The sequence below is a fragment of the Pongo pygmaeus genome, chromosome 13, assembly GCF_028885625.2.
Source record: "Pongo pygmaeus isolate AG05252 chromosome 13, NHGRI_mPonPyg2-v2.0_pri, whole genome shotgun sequence".
Classification (NCBI taxonomy): domain Eukaryota; kingdom Metazoa; phylum Chordata; class Mammalia; order Primates; family Hominidae; genus Pongo; species Pongo pygmaeus.
Genome location: NC_072386.2, coordinates 99,402,251 through 99,422,969, shown reverse-complemented (window position 1 = coordinate 99,422,969; position 20,719 = coordinate 99,402,251). Strand labels below are relative to the sequence as shown.

At 38.5% G+C, this 20,719-nt stretch overlaps 1 protein-coding gene across 2 annotated transcripts in view; it reads left to right on the top strand.

Annotated features, from left to right (window-relative positions):
* The window catches only part of CTNNAL1 (catenin alpha like 1), a 69,039-nt gene that overhangs the window by 34,204 nt on the left and 14,116 nt on the right, over positions 1–20,719 (top strand). Inside the window, exons 8-11 of one of the 2 annotated variants that reach the window (XM_054500328.2) lie at positions 277–363; positions 4,514–4,672; positions 6,846–6,938; positions 11,755–11,905. In XM_054500328.2, the coding sequence (XP_054356303.1) occupies positions 277–363; positions 4,514–4,672; positions 6,846–6,938; positions 11,755–11,905 (490 nt within the window). The remainder of the gene's footprint in view (positions 1–276; positions 364–4,513; positions 4,673–6,845; positions 6,939–11,754; positions 11,906–20,719) is intronic. The other variant, XM_054500331.2, reaches the window with a different exon arrangement.

Below are 20,719 nucleotides of genomic sequence, written 5' to 3'. Positions count from 1 at the left end.
ATTGTAAAAGTTCACCTTTCAATATAATCCATAGGTTCACAGAAAAATAAATAAATAAAAAACAAAAGTTCACCTATTTGTAGTTAGCATTGAAAAATATAACTAAACTGAAATTTTATTTTCCACTGTAACTTAAACAGGTAAATTTTGAAAATCTACTTTTATAGTTCACAGAATAATATTAAAATTTATTACAATTTACAGTTCAAACAAAATTGTAATTAACAGATTAAAGAGATGCGGTAACATTACATGTATAGTTTTTACAATTTTTAGCAAAGCAAGAAAACAAAAAGCATCGCTGAAGAACTGGAACTCAGTATTTTGAAAATCAGTCACAGTCTTAATGAACTTAAGAAAGAAGTAAGTATAGTTTGAAGTTTAGCCTCTTCTAATTCTTTGCTAATTTTCATGTTGTATGGGTGTATGAAATGCATTAGTATTAGTATGTCTCTGTGCCTAGAAAATGGTTTTAAAAGTTTTCCTTTGAGGCCAGGCATGGTGGCTCATGCCCGTAATTCCAGCACTGTGGGGAGGCTAAGGTGGGAGGATCACTTGAGCCTAGGAGTTTGAGATTAGCCTGGGCAACATGGCGAAACCCCATTTCTACAAAAAATACAAAAGATTAGCCAGGTGTGGTGGTTAGCGCCTGTAGTCCCAGCTACTCGGGAGGCTGAAGTGGGAGAATCACCTGATCCCCAGGGCTCAAGGCTGCAGTGAGCCATGATCGCACTACTGCACTTCAGCCTGGGTGCCAGAGTGAGACCCTGTCTCAAAAAAAAAAAAAAAAAAAAAAAAGTTTTCCTTTGACATAGTTATTTTGAAGCCATGATTTTATTAATGCCATCATTCTCAAAGCTTGCACATGAATTTTCATCGCTTTATTCATAATAACAAAAAACTAATAACAACCTAGAATTCCATCAACAGAGGAATTGATAAATGGATTTTGAAATAATTCTACCAAATACTATTCAGTAATAAAAGAGAACGGTATTGATACATGCAAAAATATAGATGAATCACTAAGACATACTAAGCAAAAGAATCCAGGCACAAATGATTATATGTATAAAATTCCATTTAGAAAAAAACAATTCTAGAAAAGGCAAAACTAATTTATAATGACATAAATCAGATCAGTGGCTATCTCGGGTCAGAGGTTGGGGTATATTTACTGCAAAAGGGCATGGGGGGACTTTTTGGCATGATGGAAATGTTCAAAATTAGTTGTTGTGGTTACATGGCTGTATATGTTCATCAAAACTCACTGAACAGTATCTTTAAAATGGGTACATTTTGTTGTATATCAATTCTATCTCACTGAAATAAATTTTAAAAAATACTCCTTTGGTTGAGAGGGTTTCCCCGTTCCCTGAATAAAAAGTTGGTCATCTCATGACTTAGTTGGCCACTCTCAGGTTACTGAAAGTCCTATGGTCACTTTAAGTCAGGTGTTCACAAACTACAACTGGACGGTTTTCATCAGTAGAGTGTATGGGGACACAATGCTGCCCATCTGTGGACCTACTGTCTACTGTTTTCTCACTACAACAGCAGAGTTGGATAGTCGCAATGGGCCTAAAATATTTACTCTCTGGCCCATTACAGAAAAAGTTTACCAATTCCTGCTTTAAGTCACAAAACACGATCTCAGTTGAAAATTAGAATGTTCCCTCCAATATGTTAATCAGTATTTAAATCTTCATTTAGTTGTAGAGCTTCTCCCCTGTTCCCTGTTTTCCCAGCTCCAACTAGATAGAGCTGGGAAGATGTGGTCTCTTCTCCCTTTTTCACTTTCCTCACCCTCCGTTACGTAGCTGTTGTTGATTTTTGTCAGGTTGTGGCGTAGAGAGAGAAGAGAGAAAGTTGAGAGGCAGAAGGTTTTTAGTGACCAGCACCCTTATCAAATGGCTTTGGGCTTGGTAGACATTTACAGCGGACTCTCACTCTCATGGATACCTTAGTGGTTCTTCAGAGGCTTTCCTGTTGCCCCCCTACCCCCACCCCCGCCCCTCAACCCCTATATCCTGTTGCTCCCTGCGCTTTGAGGCATGCCTGGAGGAGGGAGTCACAGTGGGCACCCAGCAGCTCTCCAGACAGACCCTCCTCACACAGACCTCTCCTTTCCCTTAGCTGTGCTTTCTTAATTCTTTTATTTTTATTTATTTATTTTTTTGAGATAGAGTCTCACGCTGTTGCCCAAGCTGGAGTGCAGTGGCGTGATCTCGGCTCACTGCCACCTCCACCTCAGGGGTTCAAGCGATTCTCATGCCTCAGCCTCCTGAGTAGCTGGGATTACAGACACACGCCACCATGCCCGGCTAATTTTTGTATTTTTAGTAGAGATGGGGTTTCACCGTGTTGGCCAGGCTGGTCTCAAACTCCTGACCTCAAACGATCCACCTGCCCTGGCCTCCCAAAGTGAGCCACTGCACCCAGGCTTAATTCTTTTATATTCTTGAAGATGGTCAAGGGCTCAAGACAATGAAATTAGAATTTTAAAAAAATTTTATTTTTGAGATGGGGTCTCACTTTCTTTCCCAGACAATGGTGCGAACATGGCTCACTGCAGCCTTGACCTTGACCTTCTGGTCTCAAGTGATCCTCCTGCCTCATCCTCCCATGTAGCTGGGCCACAGGTGCATGCCACCATGTCTGGCTAATTTTTTGTAGAGATAGGGTCTCACTATTATAAGCTCAGGCTGGTCTTGAACTCCTGGGCTCAAGCAGTGTTTCTGCCTTGGCCTCCCAAAGGGCTGGGATTACAGGTGTAAGCCATCATGCCTGGCTGAAATTGGTTTTTGGATGTTTCTTATATAAATTATATATGTGGTGATCTGTTTCACATCTTACTTGGCACTGATATGTCTATTGAAATCTCCATTTAAACATCCTGTTATACATAGAAAGACATGGTTTTCTATGCTTTATAAAAAGCCTGCTGTCCTTGACACAAGGAAAAAAACAAAATAAAACAAAAAAGAAAGAAAAAAGCCTACCCATTTCATTCCAGACTATTCAGTTTTAACTAAAGTATTGTTAAAATCCTGACTATCAGTAGAACATGGTCTCCTTATGATAAACTGGGTGGCTTTCCACAGGCTTCATTGTCATTACCTCTTGTATGTGTATATCCACATCAACCTCATATAATTCTTGTAAGGATTAAGGGAGATAATGTATATAAGGCTGCTGTCAGGACGTTGCATAGAGCAGGAACTTTGCGTTTGTCCTGCTTCCCTCTCTTACTCGTGACAAGAGTTACCTGACTTTGGCAAGACACAGTCTCTGTGGAGCTGTTTCATAGTCTGTAAAATAAATGACTGGCATTAGATATTCTCTAAGGTCCTGCTGGTGAAACAAAATCTTTTTAGGTTCTTATGTGGCATTTAGTTTCCACGGAAAGTGAATTTTAGTTTCTTTGTTTCTAACTGTAATTATTCTCACTTAGTTGCATGAATGCAGAGGCTATCATATTGTTAATTTTGGAGACAATCCTCTAATTTGAATTGAGATTGGATTACTTCCAGGAAAAAAGAAATCACTTCATTCAAATAGATTTAATTCAAAGTCAGATTTTTCTGAGAACAATGTTATTAAAAATGACCTATTTCTGGACAACCCCAAAATAACCTGTCACGTCATTAAAAAAAAAAAAAAAAAAGGCAAGATAAGAAGAAAAGATTTTGGAGTTAATAGTGTCCAAAGATATCCAGTAAGAGTGAGCCAGGCATTCCACCCAAAGTCAATAAAACCATGGGGTTTGTGTTACCCTTTAATCTGTTGTTTCTCCTGGGACCCAATTTGTTCATAGAGGTAGAGAGTAAAGATCTGGATGGCAACTATAGACAGATTCTAACCTCCCTGAGGGCAGGGGTTGTGTCCTACTTGTCATGTATGCCCGGCCTCTAGTACAGTGCTACAGTGCTTGCCATGATATAGGTATTTAATAAAATTTATTAAATTTATTGAAGCTCACATTGGTACTTTTTCAAAAGTATGCTAAAGAACTTATTAATGATCACAAAGTGCCAGTTTTCTTAGTACTCTAAATATTGCACTCTTAATACTCTTAATACTGTTTCATTCCTCACCAACTTTAAGATTAGCAGAAGCATTTTTCACCTAAGGGAAAAGCTACATGGGAAAGAGCTGGTTGATAACAGAATGAAAAAGGGACAAGGGTATTCAGCCATTGAATAACCAGTTCATCTTCTAGAAACAGCATTACCACTGGCACCAGGGGGTTAAAGAATGAATTAGATATCACTCCTGCCCTTGAGAGAAACTGTAAGCTCACCAGTGCTACACAACTCCTACTGTTACACAGGGAACTTTACACCCTCCCGTCAGTGGAACCCACGGAACTGCTTTGCGGCTTCTCTTTATTAATAGTTTTTAAAGTGCTGATGTGGTGCTTGGTCACAAAATGTTATTGTTTGTTTTCTTTCCTTCATCACCCTTCTCCTTCTCCACCCTCCCACCCCCCCACCCACACACACATCTGCAGCTTCATAGTACAGCGACACAGCTGGCAGCAGATCTATTAAAATACCATGCTGATCATGTGGTTCTAAAAGCATTAAAACTTACTGGAGTAGAAGGAAATTTAGAAGCTTTGGCTGAATATGCCTGTAAACTCTCTGAACAGAAAGAGCAGCTTGTTGAGGTGAGTAAACAAGGTGCTAAAGAAATTGTAGTTTAATAATGGCTTTATTAAACTATGTGGGAATGTTAACACAAATACGGTTTTGGGTTAATTTATCTGAGCATTTTCTCTCTCTTTTGGAATCTTAAAACCATAGCATGTATCTGTTCTGTTCCTACAACAGTCTGGCCGCTAAAACAAAACAAAAAAAATGCTAAGACCCACAAATGAACTTCTTAATCTTCTTTTCCTTATCCTCTCAGAGAAGTTAGACCTTGGAGTAGAGCCATGGAGGTACATCGTATGACCTTGTTCTGTTTGAATCTGTCAGGGTCTCAGCAGGGAGGAGATGACACACTCAAATTAGGATAATTTGAAGAGAGTTTAATAAAGAAGCTGTTTACAATTGCATAGACAGGGCATGGGGGAAACCATACATGAGAGAGCAGTAATTGGGGCGAGTGGTAGCAAGGCTGGTACCACCCCAGGCCCACATCAACAGGGGAATGTGGAATGTGGAAGCCTTTCAGAGAACTGCCTTGAGAGGTTTGTGATTTTAGGACTAGGCCCAGAGACAGCCCAAGGTAACCCTCCCGGGAGGAGCATGGGAATCAAGGCCCATTCTCTCCTCAGTCCCGCTCATCTGTGGATGGGGCTTCCCATTGGATATCCCATTAGGATAATCCTAATTATCCAAACATAGGTGTAGACAATATAGGTCAGTCTCCCAGGGCAAAAGGCAGATGTGAGAAGGGAGGAGAGCGGTTAAGGAGGGACAATGAGAAGACATCTGGCACATGATTCCAAATCTTAATTATGAGTTATTGATGCTTCACCTGACACTTGTGTTATAATTCCATTTAGGCTTATTGATATTCTGAGCCTTCTGCCTATTGAAAATGTCAGATATCTACTAGAAAAAAAACCCAACTGTATTAGTCTGTTCTCACTCTGCTGATAAAGACATACCCAAGACTGGGTAATTTATAAAGAAAAAGAGGTTTAATGAACTCACAGTTCCACATGGCAGAGGAGGCCTCATAATGAAAGCAGAAGGCAAAGGAGGAGCAAAGGCACATCTTACATGGCAGTAGGCAAGAGAGTATGTACAGGGGGGGAACTCCCATTTATAAAACCATCATATCCCATGAGACTTATTCAGTATCACGAGAACAGTATGGAGGAAACTGCCCCCATGATTCAGTTACTTCCACCTGGTCCTGCCGTTGACACATGGGGGTTATTACCAATTCAAGGTGAGATTTGGGTAGGGACACAGCCAAACCATATCAACAACCAAACAAAAAACTGAATCCATGTATAGCTTGTATGTATGAGGTATTTGCTAGCCAACATGTATATAAATGCACAGATATGAACCATCTAGCTATCTTCACATAATCTAACATACCCTGTTCACCAAATCTCAAAGACTAATGGTTAGAAGGAATCTTTAGACTAATTGAACTGGCCTCCTCTTCTTTACTTGTTTACATAGGAGCCAAAAAACTTCTGGGGGAACATTCTTAAAATGACTGTAGGTATAGCTTCTTCATTTAATAAATTTGATGCTGCTATGTTTATAAACCAAATATTATAACTATAGGGAAACTGCTTATTTTAGAAATCTTGCAGCAAATCTTTTTAACATTGAAAAAAATGTTCTCTGATTTTCTGTTTTAAGCGTCAAGATTTTCAGTAATTTCCTCTGATATAGGGTCTCTCCTTATTATACCAGTCTGCCTAATCCAATGTTAGCTCCATTGGAAGACGGTGTTGATAGAACATGTAGCTTGTAGTAACTCTGACATAGTTTAGCTGTGAGACTTTGGGCAAGTTACTTCTCTGAGCCAAATTTCTTTTTTTTTTCCCAAATTTCTTTATATATAAAATATGTGGGCACTACTAGGTCTTTCCAAAGGTTCTTTCTGTTTCTAATATTCTGTAACCACCTTGCCATGATTGGGTAGGAAGTAGAAACAATGTTATACCTTTATTGGTGTCTGCTTTGTTCCCAGAGAATCTGTTGGTGACCAATATAATATTATAATAATCTTCTCAGTAGTGTTTAAGTTTATTTTAATAGTTTTTAAGAAATTTTATTTGTAAAATTTTCTTTTTAATTATAAAATGATACTATGTATTGTGGAGGATGAGGATGTGAAAGTTAAACTGTAGACATTTTGTCTTGTAGACCTGTCGATTGTTACGACACATATCTGGGACAGAACCTCTAGAAATAACCTGTATACATGCAGAGGAGACATTTCAGGTGACTGGCCAACAGGTATGATAATAGCAGATTGCTCCTTCTGTATTGTGTCCTATCTGAGTGTTATAACAAGTTGTGTAGATGGAAGGTATAAATGGTTTTTCATAACTAGGGTCCAAATATACATAGAGAAAGAAAGATAATGGAATTTCTGTTGGTAGTGTGCCAGAACATGGCTAACCTTCCATTGGAGCTGGTCATCTGCCAAATTGGAGACTGGTTCATTTAACTAATACTCTAGTTTATATCTATTTTAAAGGAAGCTGTTTACAATGCACTTGTTATAACATGTTTGGAGATTAAGTTATCATGACATAAGAAGCCATATGTTATGTAATATTCACATTTCAACCTAAGATTCAAATACATTTCATGCTAATAATTAGGACATGAGACTAAAACACAAACAAAACAATGTTATGATATTACTTATAAGATTCAATTGGGACCAGGCATGGTGGCAAACACCTGTAACCCAGCACTTTGTGAGGCTGATGTAGGAGGATCGCTTGAGTACAGGAGTTTGAGACTAGCCTGGGCAACACAGCAAGACCCTGTCTCTACAAAAAATAAAAACAAACAAACAAAAATTACCCATGTGCAGTGGTGCTTACCTATAGTCCTAGCTACTCAGGAGGCTGAGGCAGGGGGATAGCTTTAGTCCGGGAGTTTGAAGCTGTAGTGAGCTATGATTGTGTCACTCACTGTACACCAGGCTGGGTGACAGAGCAAGAGTCTATATCTGGGGAAAAAAAAGATCCAATCAGAAGCAAAATAACTATCTTAAATTAGGATAGTACATTATAGTGTTAAAATAATAATTATGATAACCAGAATTAGCAACCACTGAAAGAATGTTCTGTTCAATGTTAAATGAAAAAAGTAGGGTACAGATTTGTATGTATACAAATTATTCCCATAATTTCATATGTATAGAGAATGTATATACATATGAAAATACCTATACGACAATATCCTTGTTTAGCTAGGGTTTTTTTCTGAATTTTCTATAGTAGAGGTATTCATTTGTCCTTATAATTTTCAAAAGCCTTTTTAAAACTGATTATCTCATTTAATACTGTTTCTGTCAAATTAATCTAAGGAAAGTGGTTAAAGACAGAGCTTCCTCCTTTTTTTTTTTGAGACTGAGTCTCGCTCTGTCGCCCAGGCTGGAGTGCAGTGGCGCGATCTCGGCTCACTGCAACCTCCGCCTCCTAGGTTCAAGCGATTCTCCTGCCTCACCCTCCTGAGTAGCAGGGATTACAGGCATGTGCCCCCACACCTGGATAATTTTTTTATTTTTAGTAGAGACAGGGTTTCACCGTGTTGGTCAGGCTGGTCTGAAATCCCTGACCTCGTGATCCCCCCACCTCAGCCTCCCAAAGTGCTGGGATTACAGGCGTGAGCCACCACGCCCAGCTGTTTCCTTCTTTTTTAGAGTCTAAGCTCTAAAATAACGTTTTGCAGTTGTTCTTTTATTTACATTTTTAAATATTATTTATATTTTAATTTATACTTTATTTATATTCATTTATTTACTGTCAGCCAAAAGGATTCCTCCTAACTTGCAATATTGGGCAGTAGAGGTTGAGTCCCTGCATCTTTGATTTATAGCTCAGAACAGTGCAAGTGACCTAGACTCAATGATGGTGTGTGCCCTCTAGGAGAATCATGTTGGATGTTGGAGGGATGATCTCATGCTCTCCTGTAGAGAACAGTGTCAAAGGCTTATCATGAAAGCTGGAACTATATGAATGAACCTCCACAATGATTATCTGCTGAACACTTTATTACAACCAGGGGATCTGTTTACTGGGAGAAACTGTGTCTTCAATATTGGCATGGGAGTCACTCTTCTTGCCTTGGCTGCAAATGTATTCCAATAGAACTGGAGGGCTTGACTCTCCTGCCATATGCAATCAGTTGTTGCTCCTATCCTCAGGCCCTGCTTGCCATCTGGTTGCAATTTTTGGTTTATTGTTTTATTGCAGCAGAGATATTAGGAATAGCCATATTTTCTTCCCCAGGATAGTAGCAGAGCATGTTGTTAAGAACCTGCATAACTTGAGAAGCTTTTTCTGTTCCCAAAGCCTCAGCTTCCACTCCTAGTATTTGCATCTGCCTCACAAAAGGATAATTTAAGGACATTGAGCATGCCTCTGGGATAATTTATTTCTGGATATCTCTGCTTTGGCAATGTTATTTTTATACTTCCTTTAAAATGTTAGACATACTGAGGGAACAATTGAACAGTTTGTACACTAGTTGAGAGGAGAGCAATGCTGAAATCTAGCCTGTAGTCCATGGCAAGTTATGTGCCTGCTTTTCCTGAAGAGGGGAACCTTGTTCTTATAACACTGCCATCTGCTTGGCAAGTGCTGTGCCTGTGACACTATGCCCACCCCAGAGGGAGGAGCAGCTAGTTGTAATTCATTCAAAGGTACCAACTATTAATATATTAGCTAACATGGCCCTGATCATATTCATCTATAAGTTCTCCAATGACTTTCTCACTCAGAAGAAAATCCAGTCCTTACCATCTATGCTTCTCCATTACATGGCCACTGACCACCTTCCTCTTGCTCATGTCAGTCTGTTCCTCTGGCTTACTTGCTGTTCCTTGAACACTCCAGAAATGTTTCTGCCCCATCCCAAATGACTTCCCCTCAATTTCCCTGTAGCTCCCTCACCTTTTCAGTGACTCTCTAACTTAAAATACTGTGACCACCTAATCCCCTCCATCATTCTCACCCTTTATTTTGATACATATTTTTTATTCCCTTCTAAAATATTTTGTAATTTATTTTAATTGTGTCTCTCCCACTGCTTGTTATATAATGTGAGTCCCATGAAGCCAGGGACATTTATCTGTTTCATTCACAGCTGTTTCCCCAGCACCTGGAACATGGGCACAGTGCCTACTAGTATGTAGTAGGTGAATGAATAGTCATGTTAGTTGTATATGTGTGTGTGTGAATAATCCTATATAATCAACTCCATGGAACAGCAACATCACTTGTTAGTAATGGGCATCTCTATCACATTATCCTATTAATTTCCCTCATAGCAGTTATCGTAATTTATAATATTTTAATTGTGTGCTTGTTTATAGTTCCAAATCTCCACTAGAGTATAAGCTTCATAATAGAGGGCTTTTATCTTCTTTTTTTATCACCTTATCCCCAGCACCTAGCATGATTTTTTCACATAGTGGATTCTCTAAAATACTACTTACTGGATGAGTATTTGATGTAATATCCCCAGTCTGTGAAACAAGAAGGTAGATAGAATCCATGCTTGTTGTCATGAATAGAAGGTGAAAGTGGTAGAAGGGAAAGGATCTGCTGTGAACATATCAAGACTGAACTCTGAATTCCTAGCTCCTGGATCTTTGTGTGTGTGTGTTTTATTTAATGGGCCATCAGGAAATTTCAGTAGGTTTGGTCTGGTCGATGGCTTCTATTTTGAGATAGAAGCTAAAGTGTAATTTCTACTGAATGTCAGGTCAGGAGGTGTGTGAAGACTCAACCCAGCCATCCATTTTCTGCCTATATTACAATTAGCATCCATCAAGTCCTTTGTGTTAGAGAGTGATTATTATATGAAAGATAAAATGTTAGTTGATTCATTAATTCATTCATATAGTAGCTACCACTAAATAAAACCCCAAATGCCAAAATCTCAGGTTTAATATAATAACAGTTTATTTATCACTTGTATTAAGTCCTGATTAATGGTATGTCTTTCTCCCTCTTGGCAATCTGGTCCCCTTTCATTTTGTGCCTCGCTAGCCCTTAGGACCTCAAAGTCCCTACTGTATCCTGTGCATTGAACCATCAGATGTGGAAGGGAGAGAGCACTGAGGGGCACGAGGGAGGTTTGGATCAGTTAGGATGGAAGCAGTGACCCACATGCAAGTGGGGACAGAACTCAGTCTCGTGGCCATATGTCTCCACTAGGGAGGCTGGGAAATGTAATCTTCCTATGTATCCAGAGGGAAGACAAACAGATTTTGATGAAAACCTAGCAGTCTCTGCAACAATTCATTTATTTATTCAACACATTTATTTAGCTAATGTGGTGGTACATAAAAGTACCAGGATGATTTCTGCCCTCTTTACAAGTGTTTTGTGAGAGGCAGTGTGATGTGATGGAAAGAGCCTGAACTTGGATCAGGTAGATCTGAGTTTAGATATCAACTCTGTGTATACTCGTAATAGGGTCTGGCACAAGTTATTGGGTATCTCTGAGCTTCAACTTTTCCAGCTGAAAAATGGAATAATGCTTATTTGGAAAAAGTAGTATTTTATTTGTATATTTTGGGGGATATTAATGTATTAATGTATCTCAAACACCAAACACAGTATCTCAAGCATGTATCTACCAAGTACTCATGGGTGTATATATATGTTACTTATTATTATCACTAGCATTCCTACTATTACCACTGCTACTACCACCACCACTATTACTGCTACCTTTGCTACTCTGTATACAGTACACTTTTTGTGGTCTGAGTATAACTGTTTGAATTATTCTATGGGAACAACTTTGTTCAAACAGAGTTTTACTTGAATGAAGAGAATTGCTCCCTGAATGCAGGTTTGTATATAATAATGCATACTATTTATCTGCAGGTCAGATTATAAGAAACAGCAAATTTTGTCCTACTGTGCATCTTCATATTGCCCAACATGGAGCTTGTGTATAGAAATTACTTCATAGTTGTTTATTGAGTTGAATTGAACAGCAGACTTACCTTTGGTCTTCAAAGTGATTCTGAGGGCTAAGATTTTGAAATTCACACAGGTGTAATATTTTGTTTCTTTAGATAATTTCTGCTGCTGAAACATTGACATTGCATCCATCTAGTAAAATTGCTAAAGAAAACCTAGATGTGTTTTGTGAAGCTTGGGAATCCCAAATTAGTGACATGTCAACACTGCTGAGAGAAATCAATGATGTGTTTGAAGGAAGACGAGGTGAGAAACTGTCCACATAATGAAATATGTTATTATTTTAATGTAACTCTTGTTAGTTTTTTAATGCCAAACCTCAACTGCAAATGAATTCTTGTTGTAACCCAGCTGGGTTATTTTTGTAGTAAAATATTGTTCACAAAAAAATTACAAAAATATTATTTTATCTTCCTTTATTTTAGTATCCAAGCAGTAAAGTTTGTTGTACAACAGTGTAGTAGGCCAGGTGTGGCGGCTCACACCTGTAATCCCAGCGCTTTGGGAGGCCGAGGCAGGTGGATCACTTTGAAGTCAGGAGTTCGAGCCCAGCCTGGCCAACATGGTGAAACCCTGTCTCTACTAAAAATACAAAAATTAGCCGAATGTGTTGATGTGCACCTGTAATCCCAGATACTACGGCTGAGGCACGAGAATCACTTGAACCCGGGAGGTGGAGGTTGCAGTGAGCTGAGATGGCGCCACTGCAGTCCAGCCTGGGCGACAGAGCAAGACTCTGTCTCACAAAAATAAATAAATAAATAAATAAATAAATAAAACAGCATAGTAGATCTCTGAATTAATGTTAACATTCTAGTTTTCCTGTTGAAATAGTCATTTTTAAATTTCTTCCGAATTGTTTTTTAGTTATAATACAACAGCTCTTCTATAATGCAGTAATTCTGTGTCTTAATTCTACTAACTTCATAATGAAATGAATGTAGTTATTTGATTTTTGAATTGCTTTCCTTCCACTTGGATGGAATCTCTTTCCTTGATGACTACATAATCTTGGAATATTGCCTGTGGTGGGTAAGTTCATTGGTATTTCTACAACATGTAGAATAGTGCCATACAATGTATAGGAAGGCATCATTTTTATTCTTTATTTTAATACCGAGTGGAAGTTTTATTTTCCATTGTACTGTGTGTCCTGTTATTTATATTTACATGTTTATATTTTTTCTCTTCAAATGGCTTCTGTAGTGTCAAAGCTTGCTTATTTTTTTAATAAAATGTCATTTACGATGATATCAAATTACATATTTTTTATTGAGTATGCCCATTTAAACATTTCATATTTTAAAAATACTCATTTAGGATAAATGTTAATTTGCTTAAAAATCAGGGCATAATAGAATTATAGCTATAACATCATTTGTAAAGTATGATAAATGTTTACCATGCTTCCACATTTAAAAATTTCTGTGATAGTCTGAATGGCATATCATTTTGATGCTTTGTAATGTATTTATAGTTATATAGATTTTTATATGAGCCAAATTTCAGATATTAAAAGGTAAATGATATAATTGATCCACTTTTAAAAGGAAGAGTGGTCACTTAGCGTTAGAGACTATTGGGAAATGAAGAGAAGTGGCTTGCTGTGGTGATAAGATACCTGGTGTGGGTTATCCTGGAGTATCTGTAAGGCCCAGCTCTTTCTCAAACTGGTGTTAGGCAAGCTGTTCCCTGCTCCGGGCCCAAGTGTCCTTGGCTCAATAATGAAAGTCTTAGGCTGAGTGATCTCAGTGACCTGTCAGCTCTAAAAGTCTTTTGTGAGCATTACCTGAAGTTAGTGTGCTTTCGACTTCTGGGCATGAATATACCCTGCACTGTGTCTTTATCCTGCCTCGCTCTCTTTAAAGGCCAGAGGAATATTGCCTTCTGGCTTTATCGGTTGTCATCAGCCCATGAAAGTAGGGAGGCTGGAGGAGTGCCACAGGATGGCTATTTTTCTGGCATGTGACTGACTCTATGTACTTGTAAACGTGTTCCACGTGCACTGTGAGAAGCTTTACTAATAGCTGCAGCCATTCTGAAAAGAATATGGCATCAAGCCTGGCCAGCTGATTCTCCTCTTTACCAGAACACCATTAAGCTTTGTGCAGGTATCTCCTATAGTGTTTTCAGTGCTGAATAGGTTTTTGTTTTCATTCATGTAAACATGGGCTATGGCTGAGTTTTCATTACTTGTACTTATTCCATGTCCCTAGGCCAGTGAGTTCATCATCATCTGAAATGGATATGGTTCTAGTCTTCTTGACCAAGGGCCTGAGCCCCCTTCCTCTTTGTGTTTGAGATGCTCGCAGGTTCTAAACCAGGCTGTTCTACCAGCATTTTGGTCTATTTTCTTCTCTCTTTTATTTCCATAAGAAGAGGAGTTATAACAGGCTTTTCCCCCCTCTCAAGAAAGATAGCAGTCATTTAACAGTTATTCTCTGCCTTAATCCCAGGCGATGTTCTGAGTAGCAATTACGGTAGCAATTATAGGTTGATAAGCTTGGCAAGGGGGTTTTCTTTCTATAAACATAAGTAATTTTTTTCCTTAAAACAGAAAACAAACCCAAGTTGCATTTTCCATCAAGGGGTCTCTTCCTTCCTCTGAGATCTGACTGCTAATCTCATGTTAGGGATAGAATTGGGTAGAAGTTGAAATACAGGTTCTGAAGTGGACTGCCTAGGTTCCAATCCTGCTTCTGCTATTTCCTAACTTAATCTCTCTATGCTTCAAGTTTTACATCTGCAAAATGGGGATAATGATGACAAAACTACCTAATATGGTAAGTGTGAAGATTAAATAAAATAAGTTAATTCACAGTAAATTCTCAACAAATGTTACCTCTATCAGCATCAGCATCATGACCACTGTTACCTTGTGGTAAAACTAAATAGTTTATGAGAAAACATTAGGTCCAATTTCTCTTACTTAATCTCAATCTCTCCTACTTTCTGGCATCCATCTCTGCCTATGTCCTTTCTCCTACTCTAGGGAGGACTAGCCTGTCTGGCCCCACCGTAGAAAATCTCTAGATCTGCAGAAGCAAAGGTAAACTCCTTGCTTCTTTGTACAAATGAAGCTCATGCCTTCTCCAATGGTGAATTGACACCCTCTGAAAGATTCCTCTCACCGGACATCTAATGCAACATTAATTCAGTGTTCTCCTTTTCTGTCTCTGAGATTTGCCTTTCTTCTACCAAAGTTAGACTCTTTAAAAAAAAATAGCTAGAGAAGTTTAAGGAAAAGTAAAAGCCACAGGCTACTAGGGTCTGTGTGGGTAAAATTATAAACATGATCCTTCAGAGGCCTATGACTATTATAACCATAAAAATAACAGTAGCTGCCATCTCTTGAGAATGTACTGGGTTCCAGGTACTTTCATAAGTGCTGGATGTCCATTTTTTCATTTAATCCTCTCAGTAACCCTGGAGACAGGTATTATTTCCACATTTTACGTATGATGAAACTGAGGCTCGAAGTATCCCACAGTGAGTAAACTACAGGAGCTGGGACCCTTACTGAGGTTTGAATGATGCCAAAGATGAAATTTTATTAACTACCCATACTCTATTACTCAAGCAGTTAAACTCCACTCCAATCCTAAAGTTTTCTAATGAGAATGAACCAATTCTGTGAAAAATGCTCACAACTGCAGCTCTGAGTTCTGCTTTTTTCCCTCCCAAACCTATTTCAGAAATGACTGAGAGATCCCAGGAAGTACAGGGCAAGGAACAAGTAATGACTGTATTCTTGTTTTGGTTGGTCCACTTATTGGCTGAGGATGGGGCCAGCTAAATTACAGAAGAGGTAAAACAATTTGTTAGTCATGGAATCCTGGGCACATTACCTGCCCTTTTGAGTTTGTTTCTTTATTTCAATGGATGTAAATGAAATAATGTGTAATAGTGCTTGCACATCCTATACCTGTTTTCAGACTACATGAGCACTGTGGTTTCTTTTACTTTCAAGCTGGATATTATGTAAATAATCTCTTCTTTAGGTTCAGTTAACTTATGTTCAAAAAATCAGCATTACCCAAACTTCTTAAGGACTGAACAGAAATTCCTTCTTATGTGGGAAACGCCTCAGCCTTCAGTCAATGAGACACTTATTGTTTCACAGGGAAAGTGCCTCTCTGTTCAGAAAAGGTTTATGTAGGTTTCACTGAGATGGAGTTGGTTGATTGTGTGTACTGCCTTTATTTGTCCTGATTTTTATCATGAACCTCATGAGCATGGCTTTTTCCTCAAAGAAGTCCAACTCTGGGTTAACCATTACTGACTGAACTGAATCCAGTGCCACAGTGTTGTTCTTCCTGTTATGCATGGTTGGTGTGACAAACCTGCTCATTACCTTGCACCTGCCCACTACTTTCCATACAAAGGTGTATTCTTCAGGTCCTGATTTCTCTTTGCTGCTGTTATAACTCCTGTTGTGACTATTGTTGAAAAGCCTTTGCTGTATTCTAGCCACCTTAGTTCTGCTTTGCATAACTTGCCTCCTGTGATTGGCAAACTACCAGGCATACTTGTAAGTATCATTCAACCATCCAACTAAGTGGTAAACATCACACTAAGCAATAAGAGGGAGGCTTTAGTGTTCACATGCTAAAAGTTAGTCTGAGAGCTAGGTCATTGTCCACCTTAACCCCAGACACTTAAATTTCACACTAGGACCTCCTGGGATTGTTTCAAGAAGGTAAAAATCAATACTTGTCTTCCTGTCTTCTGCTTTCATCCCATTCTGCCTTCTCACCCAAACCTCCAGGGAGGCTGTGGTCCTTGTATTAGAAGGGACCAGACCTAAAAGACTCCACTTTTCCTTAGTGGTGAATATGTGTCAGTTTAGAATTTGAGATTATTTTGGACAATAAGTGTCAGAAAAAAGCCTTATCTCAGAGCTTACAGTCTCTATCCTTCCTTTAAGGAAGCTGAATTCCCTTTGTTCTATTTGAATCATTTCAGAGTAAATATGACTACGCTTCAGTTTATAGAGATGCAGCTCTAACTAAACTATGTAGGGCAGTTATGATCACGATCCTGCCAAGAATCTTAATTTGGTTTTCAGTTCTGTAACTACTTTTCTCATTTCCCTGGCAGCCCTATTTCATAGCCCTGCATTTACATTATCGTTTGGCAGATTGGTTGCCACTAAAAATGGGGGTACAGGAAGATAAACATGTTCGTGGGTGAAGATGAGTTTGTTTGGGGATGGTAGGAGCCTGCAACAAGGGAGTGATCTATCCAGAGAAGAGATGATGGTCTATACTAGGGTGATGATAGTCAAGATGAAGATAAGGGGACTAATTTAAGAAGAATTTAAAAACTAATATTGGTAGGGTTTATTGGTCAATTGAATATAGAGGTGAGGGAGAGGGAGGAGTTGGAGGATGATAGCTGGGTTTAGATTAGAATACCTCATTCCTGCTCCTGAGTTTAGCTGATAAGCTGCTTATCCTTTAGTGGTCACGGATTCATTTTAAGTGGGTCTGGGGATATTAATTTTTTGATTGATCATACCATATAGAGTGCCTCCAGAACTAAAGATAGCTAATTATAAGAAATGTGAATCAGGGATAATTTAGCACATTTTCAGTGAAATAATAAGGCTTTTCCATTCTTGGGGAATTAGCTTTATTTTGTAGATATACAGAAAGGCTCTATATATTGTAACTGAGAACATTTCTCAATTAGGTTTTCATAAGAAATAATTTTAGTGCTCCCTTAAGATGAGAGGGACTTTGAACTTAATTGTGAACTTAATTTATCTCAAGGTATAAACTCAGAAGATGGCACAGTTGTAGTGTTGACTAAACAGGATTTAGGGAGTATTAAACATACAGTAGCTCATTGAGGACAGTGATTTGAAGACAATTCTATATATCAGATCTGTACTAAGTATATTTTCTCCAAATAGTCCTGTTTTTCCAACTATTTTTAATGTTTATAATATGATAGAGATTGTTTATGCTACTTCTTTGATATAACAGCTAAACATAATTTAGCCAGTTTATTTTATTATTATTATTATATTTTGGAGACAGGGTCTCACTTTGTCACCCAGGCTGGTGTGCAGTGGTGTGATCATAGCTTACTGCAGCCTCAAACTCCTGGGTTCAAGGGATCTTCTCACATATCTAGAACTACAGGTGCTGGCCACCATGCCCAGATTTTTTTTTTTTTTACCCCCCAGAGATGGGAGTCTCGCTGTGATACCCAGGCTGGTTTTTTTTTTTTTTTTTTGATATGGAGTCTCGCTCTGTCGCCCAGGCTGGAGTGCAGTGGTGTGATCTCAGCTCCCTGCAAGCTCTGCCTCCCAGGTTCATGCCATTCTCCTGCCTCAGCCTCCCAAGTAACTGGGACTACAGGCGCCTACCACCATGCCTGGCTAATTTTTTTTTTTGTATTTTTAGTAGAGAGAGGGTTTCACCATGTTAGCCAGGATGGTCTCGATCTCCTGACCTCATAATCCGCCTGCCTCAGCCTCCCAAAGTGCTGGGATTACAGGCATGAGCCACCGTGCCCAGCCTACTCAGGCTGGTCTTCAACTCCTGGCCTCAAGTAACCCCCCTGCACTGGCCTCCCAAAGTGCTGGGATTATGAACATGAGCCACCGTGCCTGGCTGAGCCAGTTTATTCTTTTTTTTTTTTTTTTCCTGCTTAGAATCAACGGCAATAATTAGACTCACATGGAAATAACATCTATAATTAGCCGAGCATGGTGGTGTGCACCTGTAGTCCCAGCTACTCAGCTACTCAGGAGGCTGAGGCACGAGAATCGCTTGAACCCAGGAGGTGGAAGTTGCAGTGAGCCGAGATTGCACCACTGCACTTCAGCCTGTGCGACAGAGTGAGACTCTGTCTCAAAAAAAAAAAAAAAAGTGGGAAATAACATCTATAATTAACTATAATTTAGATCTCTTGTTAGTATTAGATTGCATTTTCTTGTGTTATTGTCAACTTGTTTGGTTTCTGTTGGAACTGGGGGAAAGAGGAAGAATCTTACCTGCATAGTATGTGGAAGAGGCCTATCTGAAAAAATGATCAATTTTGCAATTATCCTCAAATTCGTATAAATCTGAGTTAGCTGAGTCTAACTGAAGGATGGGAATAGGAAGCAAAACAAAGTATCTGTAAGAGGACCAGAGGGATTAGAACTATCAAGTGATAAATACTACTAGGTGGATGAAAATAGTAGCAAATCAGGTTACATAAAAGCTTTATTTTCATTGGATTTATTTCTCAATGCATTTATTTATACATTCTACTTGCTTTAACTTTGTGGTATCTTAGAGATATAAGAGATACCGAAACAGCTGGTTTTGCCCCAACTTGTGGAGAGTAAATATGAACATTTTAGGGCCATGGGCACTATAGATGATTACTAAGTTAGATAATACAAGATTACTTCTGTAGCTGATTACATTTAAGTAATGATAGTGCTCTTTCAAAATTCAAAATTCTTTTTTCTTTATTATTTATTTATTTTTAGTACTTTCCCACTTCTGTTTTTTTTGTTTTGTTTTGTTTTTTCTTTTTGAGACAGTCTTGCTCTATCACCCAGGCTGAAACAAAACAAAACAAAAAACAGAAAAAAGAACAGACTACAGGCATGCACCACTACGCCTGGCTAATTTTTGTATTTTTAGTAGAGATGGGGTTTCACCATTTTGGCCAGGCTGGTCTTGAATTCCTGACCTTGGGTGATCCACTTGCCTTAGCCTCCCAAAGTGCTAAGATTACAGGCGTAAGCCACCATGCCTGGGTTCCTACTTCTGTTTAATGTGCCCTTTATAATATGCTAAGACCACTTTTTAAAGGATATTATGGACAGGATTCAGACTTTGAATTAAGACAGATGGTGAATTCTGAAATTCTGAGTGAACGGAAGACTATCTTCTGTTAATATTGCAACTAAATCGAGCACTTTTCACATCAGAGCTTAGAGACAAGGCATGAAAATAGTCTCTTCCTTTTTAAGTTTTTTCCCCTCACCGTTCTGAAATCAGAAAGCCATTAATTAATAAAATTCCCTTACAATTTTGACATTACAAGGAAATGATTTGAATCATAAAGCTATTCCCAAGTACCATTAACTCACTCTTAGTAACAGTTCTTCTTCTAGATCAGCACTGTCCAAGAGAAACAGAATGTGAGACACATATGTAATTTGAAATTTTCTAGGCTAGGCACAGTGGCTCATGCCTGTAATTTCAGCACTTTGGCAGGCCAAGGCGGGGAGATCACTTGAGCCCAAGGAGTTTGAGACCATCCTGGGCAACATAGTGAGACCTCATCTCTTAAAAAAAATACAAATAAACTAGCTGGTGTCACATGCCTGTGGTCCCAGCTACTCAGGAGGTGGAAGGTGGGAGGACCACCTGAGCCCCGGAGGTTGAGGCTGCAGTAAGCCTGTGATCTCCACCATTACACTCCAGCCTGGGTGACCGAGCAAGACCTTGTCTCGAAAAAAAAAAAAAAAAAAAATTCTAATAGGCACAAGAAAAATTAAAAAGAAACGTGAAATTTGTTTTAATAATTTTTAACCCAAATATCCAAAATACCATTTAAACATATAATCAATATTTTAGTATATGATCAATATTTTAAATTAATATATTTTACATCTTTTTTCTCCCTTTGTACTACATCTTCAAAATCTGTTATGTATTAAACACTTGTGTTTAATACACTTACACATCTCAGTACAGACTAGATGTACACATCTCAGTACAGACTAGCCACATTTCAAGTGCTAAGTAGTCACATGTGGCTAGTAGGTTCCATATTTAATAGTACAGTTCTAGATGAAATTTTAAATATTTGTATAAGCCACTCTGAGACAAACAGGTTTGCCCATTTCATGTAATAGTCATTCTATGAGAAAAGGTATGATTTAGTGCTCTTATATTATGTTTACTTTTATTAGTTTGGACCATATGAAATTTCAAAATGGTTGAATACCAGCAATTTCATATGGTTCAAACTAATCTATTATAGCTGAATATACTTGTTTTCCTTGAAGAAGAAATTTTTCTTCAAGAAGCAATTACTGCTTAG